This window comes from Trachymyrmex cornetzi, unplaced genomic scaffold, assembly GCF_001594075.2.
Source record: "Trachymyrmex cornetzi isolate Tcor2-1 unplaced genomic scaffold, Tcor1.1 scaffold718, whole genome shotgun sequence".
In the NCBI taxonomy this organism is placed as follows: domain Eukaryota; kingdom Metazoa; phylum Arthropoda; class Insecta; order Hymenoptera; family Formicidae; genus Trachymyrmex; species Trachymyrmex cornetzi.
In genome coordinates, this window is record NW_017300046.1 from 146,990 (window position 1) to 154,017 (window position 7,028).

The 7,028-nt window shown below is 40.8% G+C and overlaps 1 protein-coding gene across 1 annotated transcript; it reads left to right on the forward strand.

Moving 5' to 3' along the window:
• The first annotated feature begins 4,173 nt into the window (after window positions 1-4,173).
• On the forward strand, window positions 4,174-5,304 carry LOC108767682 (uncharacterized). Its single transcript, XM_018517663.1, has 3 exons — window positions 4,174-4,510; window positions 4,720-4,962; window positions 5,053-5,304. The coding sequence occupies exons 1-3, from the start codon at window positions 4,396-4,398 to the stop codon at window positions 5,265-5,267; spliced, it is 573 nt and encodes a 190-aa protein (XP_018373165.1). The 5' UTR covers window positions 4,174-4,395; the 3' UTR covers window positions 5,268-5,304.
• The last annotated feature ends 1,724 nt before the right edge of the window (window positions 5,305-7,028 follow it).

Sequence of the window (7,028 nt, forward strand, 5' to 3'; positions counted from 1 at the left end):
GGCTCGCGTTTGTGTTGCAATCGGTTGTGCCAGCCCGCCGCCTGATGGCGTTAGTCTCGATGTCGTAAACCGTCACTGATCTGGCATCCCTGGGCACGAGTCCCAGGTCTAGAAAACCGTTAAAAATGTTGACGAGGGAATCTCTTAGGTGATCGGGGAAAGTTTGGATGATACGGTTGCTAATTTGGTCGAGACCAGGTGCGGAAGAGATTTTTGATTCTTTGATTGCTATATCAAGTTCTCGCCTAGAAATCGGAATGTCGATTTCCCGTATTAGGTTCGAATTTTCAATGTCCTCCGCGATCATATCAGGTAAAAATTTAGCGTCAGGTGGAAGACAAGATGGTGAGCAGAGTTTGTTAGTGGCTGTGTCGCTAGATGATTCTAGGTCAGCCGGGTTGGAATTTGAGGTTCCGTTGTTAAGGTTTTTATTTTTGAAGGCTTTGACGAGGGACCATAATCTGGTTGTTGGGGTGCGATGATTAAATTCGTTGCAGAATGTCTTTCATCCCTTTCTCTTTTCTTTTCGTAAAGTTTTGGCCGTGGCGGTACATTGTTTCTTATATGCTACGAAGTTTGCCCAGGAAGGAGACCTCTTGTAGTCTGCGGTGGCTAACCTTCTGGCCGCGATCGCCTCCTGGCAGGTTAGGTTAGTGGTTGGTTTCGACGACCGTCGATGGAACATTGTCGCGGTTGTTTGAATTTTTTGGGCGCAACGTTTTCAATGCTTCGCTTCACAATATTAATCAGTTCCTTGTACGCTTCAATTGGTTGACTGTCAGGTGTGCATGTGGAGGGCAACGGTGAACTTTCCAATGCACATCTAAGCTCAATGCACTCCTTTCTGCTCAAATTAATTTTGTAGCAGAATCTTGATCTAGCGGAAGGGAAGCCGCCCACTTTTACTTCGATTGGCAGATGGTCACTGTGTCCTGAATCAGATAGGGTAGTAGATGTACATAAGATAGCCAACCCAGAAGTGGCGATACACAAATCGATAACAGAGCGCCTTCGTCCCGGAGGTTGGATCAGAGTAGGTGAGCCGTCGTTCAAGACTACAGTGTTCATGTCTTCCATGACCGACAACAAGGCGCGGCCCGGAGAGTTTATGGATTCGCAGTTCCAAACGGGGTGATGGGAGTTGAAGTCTCCCATGAAGAAAGATTTAGAGCCTTGTCCTACTGACATAAATAAATCTAGAAATGCTGCCCTAGGAGTCGGGTTACCTGGATGGCGATATACATTGATGATGTTCATGCTTTTGTTGTCTAAAAAGATGCTGATGCCTTGCACTTCCAGCGAGTGGTGTGAAATGTGGCTTAGGTCAAGAAGTCGGAAGTCGATATGATTCTTGATCAGAATACAAAGGCCTCTTTGGCCGTTGGGCGAAATATCTTTTCTGATACATGTGAAGCCAGGGATCGAGAATGAGGTACGATCGTCTAGCAACGTTTCCCGTAAACATACAATGTCGCAGTCAGCGAGAAAGACAGATAAGTGCGTTATCTTGCCTCTTAAGCCTCTACAGTTCCACTGCATGCACTTGAACCTGTTTGAGGATTTTTTTGGCGTTACGGGTGAATTTTATGTATTTGAAGGGTTGAGGGTACCCTTTCTTAATGAGTCATGAGCTGAGAATGGATTGTTGTAATAATTAAAGGCGGCAGAAATGATTTGCATGAGAGTAGTAAAATCAAAATTATTAAAGAGTGAGATGAGTAAAGATTGAAGAGTGTGAGAGTAAGGGGAGGAGGAAGAAGAGGGAGAGGAATTGCAATCGTAATTGGAGTTTGAATTGGATAAAGGTTGGTTAGATTGGTAGACTTGATAAGGAGAAAAAGCGACCCCATTGCCAGTAGACACCGGTGGACGACCGTTGTGATAAATTAGATGTTCTTCTCTGGGATTCTGTGTAAATTTGTTCTTGGATGTAGAAGGATGAGTATCTGTTTGATCGGGCAGTGGTGTTCTTACCAAAGAAGGCGAATGGTTATTTCCAGGCGAGAAACGTGACCTTCTAGAATGTGGTGAAGCGACGTCAGCATAGGAATGTTCTTCGTTGACATAGGGATAGTTGTTTGTGAGGTCTGAGTCCAGGGCTGAGAATCTGTTGCTGTTGCCGAGACCACTGAATTGACTATTTTGACTATTTTGTGATCCGCCCCTCAGTGCAGGGTAGTTGTCGTAGTCAAATCTGACGTCGCTCTTGGGCGCAGGAAGATCTGGCGCAATTCTTCTTCTGGCCACCAAGAGTGGAATGTTCTCCCGAGCAGCCAACGCGACTATCTTTTTTTTGTCTGATAATTAATGAACACTTGTTAGATGTCGGTAAGTGACCACCATTGCAATTAATACATCTGGGGGGGGAGGGGGGGGCGTCTTTTTGGTTACAGTCCTTATCGTCCTGGTGAGGAGCCTCACCGCATCTCATACATCTTGCGTTGCTTCTGCACGCCTTGCTGATGTGCCCTACTCTGTAGCAGTTATAGCAAATGCGAATCTTGGGTACGTAACATGAAACATCATGTTTGGTATGAAAAAGAAAGACAAATTTTGGCATGATCTGCCCAGCAAATTTGATACAGACCGACCTCGAGGGGACTATTTCCACCTTTCCATCCTTGAGAGACCTTCGCATGAGACGATTCACTTCGATGACTTTACTTTGAGAGACCAGATGTCTCTTGATGAACTCTTCGATATCCACAGGGATATCTCTGATGACCCCTGTGCGGAGGGTGCGATAAGCGGGAATATATGCCCTCAGATTGTGTTTCTGTAAATTATCACATTTGACAAGATTGTTGGCTGCTGAGGCGGTCTTGAGTTCCACTAAAATTTTTCCGCGACCGATCTTCCTGCACTCGATTATGTTATTGTATGTAATGAGTGAAACGATGCGACTAACGTGAAGCGGATGTAGGGATGCTTGGGGATCCGTAGAAGTCGTATGCACATGCACAGCGTACGGAGGTCAGTCCGTAGGTGAGTAGTAGTTTTCAAAAGAAGGATTTTTATTCTTATAGGAAATGTCGGGTTCATTTCTTACTTGAGTGTTTGAGTCCTTTTGATTTGATGTGTCTACCGCAGCATGCGTCGCATCTCGTTTGCTAGCCTTGTTAGCTTTGAGCGGAATTGGTGTCGAGGAGTTTCGTTTGAGATGCAGATTGGCGTTTTTAATGCCCGTGTCCAAAGAGGTGGAATGTGGAGAATCTGTTAGCATTGCAACCTCCTCGTCTGACACAGATATTTCCATATCGTTAGAGACGTCGCACTGATCGCCTTGCGAGGCTTTGGATATGGCTTGAGCCACAGCGTGCGCGCCCGGGAGACGGTTTTGCTGTAACATAACCTCAAAATTTTTGTGGGAGCGTATCTTTTTCTTTGTACTCACCAGACTGTAATAGGGGTGATTTTTGCCATCCTTAGTGTTAGTGCCGGTGCCATATGGCTTGGCATGAGGTTTAAATTTGTTTCTTTTCTTAATGCTTTTCCTAATGCGAAATAATCGAGGGGGAAGCGGGATCCAAGGGAAGGAAGAGGGGCGGAGGTTGGCCGGGCTCGACGGACGAGACCGGCGTAGTATTCGAGGCCGAAGCCTCGCTCATCGCCGAATAGACCAGCGGTCACGTTATAGTTGATGAAATCGGCGAAATAGGCGAAATTGCTCAGCTAAAGGGGATTCGCACGCGAAAATCCTATTGGAAACTCTGCAATACTCGCTGACGCAATCTCCGAATCAAGGGGGTACAATGCTATACGTCCACTCTCTATGAAGCGCGGCGCGCGAATCCAAGGCCTATTCTACAATACGTCGTGTGCACTGTCGGCTATCGTTTCTCACTGTCGGAGTGTCGCAAGTCGACTGTCGACGTCGGTACAAAAGATGGTCAACTCTCATCTTTTACGACAACGACTCAACTGGATAAACATAACCTTTATTATTTTACGGTATCTTATCATGGAATCATTAACTGCAAATGAAATAATTATTGATATTGTTCGCGAAAGTCATTGCATATATGACAAACGTGATGTGGATTATAAAAACATTAAGGATGTTGGAGCGGTACTCTCTAGTCAACTGAGAGTTACATTCATTCTGTCTTTTTAAGTCCTTACATAGTAATGTAAATTCATAATTTTAATTATTAAAGATATATGGAGTTCATATGTACGTAATTATTCACTGTTTTCTCGAAAAAAGAAGTTAATTTGACTTAATATTTTCATGACATTCGGTAAGTGAAAGAGATGTGGCAACGTCGCGTATTCAGTTGCCCGCGTGCGTGTATATGAGCGTGTATATGAGTACACACAAGTTAGCGATAGCCGAGAGCGCGAGAGCTGGATATTGTGTTTGGATTTTGATCGCGAAAGATTGTTACGACCGAAATGAACGCTAACCAAAGCAGATACAAAGGAAAATTCTGCAAATCGAATGTAGTCAGGTGGAAGAATAAAGTTATAAAAAGCAATAAAACGAGACATGATTTGCCAAAACCTATAGGTAAGTATCAATACAGTGCTAACTTAACCTCAAATACAGCATCATTCGCATACGTACTTGTGCAAAGTAATATGAAATATTAAATGACACTTCAAATATCAATAATTATTATGAAACGTTACATACTATGACTTTGTTTACAAAATTGCAGTAGCTATCATTACTGAACAATAATTTTTACATATAAATTAATCAATGTTATTTTTCAGAACTAGTTGGACGACGTTTGATTGATTTGCAGACACTTATCAATGATTTATGGTGCTATCGTTGCAAAAAAGTCCTATCTTTGCGAGATTCATACGAGGAATCGAGGAATGGATTGGCTAGCATTTTTAAAGTTAAATGTACATCATGCAATAAAATTTTCAAAGTGAACACATCAGCAACCGAGCCAGATACAATTACAAGTATTAGACCAACGTACACTGTTAACTCAAAGATAGTATCAGGTAAATATGATAAACAGCAGTTTGATATTAAATTACTTTCATATTTGTGTTTTTGACAGTTATAAATATCTTATTCCTCTTATCCAACAGGTGCTATCGAGAGTGGTACTGGCAACACGCATCTAAACAAAATATTATCCGCTGTGAATGTCCCCATAATGCATACTTCTGTTTTCAAACGTCATGAAAAGAAGGTAGGCGCAGCGATTGAAGAACTCGCCAAGGAAAGCTGTCTAGAGAATTTGAAACTAGAAAGAGAGATGACGATAGAAAAAGAATGTCTTCGCTCGAATAAGTTAGAATAAGATATAATAATACTTTTATTTGTGATTTTATGATTGATCAAATGTATGTTTCATACAATGCGATAATTTTTATGTATTTGTGTGTGTTAATTTTAAATCCTACTCTAAGCAAACAAATGATGAAATTGTAATTTTTATAAATTTAAATATTTATACTGAAAACTATATTAAAATAATTAGCTTGTAATAATCATAATTATATTCCCTAATATATATTTATTTTTTATTTATTTATTTTAGATTGTTTATATTTTGTATGCACGTAAAATAAAAAATGAAATGGTAAAATAATCAACTAGTAAATTAAAAATAGTAAATTAAAAAATATTTAGTTTCAAATTTATTTTTACAGAATTGCTTCATTAAATCGATATTTATTCTTTTTAATTTGATATGACTTCATAATTATTAGAAGCACAAAAATTTGTTTGGCATAATAATAATAATTAACTTTTACGTTAATGTTATAACTTCATTTTAGGATAAAATTTTTCAATTTGCATTTGCTCTTCTCCGGTCTATATCTATACATGTCATCAGCTGTTCCGTGCGACGTTGCCAAATCGTCTTTCGTGAATATTACTGGCTTTCAGTCAAATGTAACAAGAAAAGTTTAGCATGAATTTTTAGCACAATTACATCGATAACATCATACTATCAATATATCACGAGATTCTAGAAGACTTCACCTTTCTTTTGCATAGTTTTTGGTTACTCAAAGTTGGGAATTCGGGGTGGAAAGAGCAAGAAATCAGGTTAGAATCCCGGTTTGCCATAAGCCTCTGTGTTAAAGTGCTGATTTTCAAAACTCGTTTTCTCGAAAACTAGACGGTAAATCGTTTCTTTCTTTCGTTAAATAGTTCGGCTAGACATTTTTCATCATACTGGCGAAGTTTCATCTCATAAACTTGGAAATTTGATTTTTCTATGAGATCCGCTCCAACATCCTTAAGAAAAAGAACAATCCATTGCGAACAATTATTCCGACATTCGACTCAATTGAATGGCTTGTCGTATTCATATCCTACAGCCTTCTTCTTCTTTAGTTATGGCTCCCGCCTCCAAAAAACAAATAGGAGGTCGATACGGCCAGATCACGTTTATATTTGCTTTCCGTATATTAAAAATGATGCAACACCCGCGAAAATGGCGAAGCCCGCTTGGACACCGGGCGCCTGCGTCATACGACGTCGTCACGCCGCAAGGACGCGCGTCAGGACGACAGAACTCGTCCAAGATCGCGGGATAATTATGTATGATTCAATGCTCGGTCAAAGTCGGCAACACTTTCAAAAATATACAAAGGAATAATAGTAGGGGAGGCCAAGCGGGGATTTTGGGATTTACTTGAGCGCGTCAGAATAACATAAAGGGGGAAAGCTTGCACCCTAATAAGTACCGCCACCACATATTAAACCTCTATATGGTTTATATAGACCTCTATATGGTTTTTATAGAGCCGGGGGTCCAGAGGAGCCCGTCAAATTAGTATCTAACTCGAGCGCGTCAGATTAAGGTATGGTGTGTTAATTACATGTAGAAAAGTGTACATTTCAATAATCTGACGATTTCAGCGTGATGTAAGGAAATGGGAGAGTCACAAAGTTGCAAAAAAAAGATTTTTTGACCCCTTCCTACGGCTAACCCCACCACGCAAACCGTCAGATTAATATTTATCCGTTATCAGAAACACATGGGTCGCTTACACTATTAATATCTGACACGCTCGAGTACTGTACACGCCTGTACACGCCGTAAAGC

Bases quoted from the DNA above. Each gene is read 5' to 3' on its own strand.
- LOC108767682 (XM_018517663.1), top strand. From the start codon at position 4,396: ATGAACGCTAACCAAAGCAGATACAAAGGAAAATTCTGCAAATCGAAT. The intron at 4,511-4,719 runs GTAAGTATCAAT...GTTATTTTTCAG, and splicing joins TGATTTGCCAAAACCTATAG to AACTAGTTGGACGACGTTTG. The intron at 4,963-5,052 runs GTAAATATGATA...CTTATCCAACAG, and splicing joins TAACTCAAAGATAGTATCAG to GTGCTATCGAGAGTGGTACT.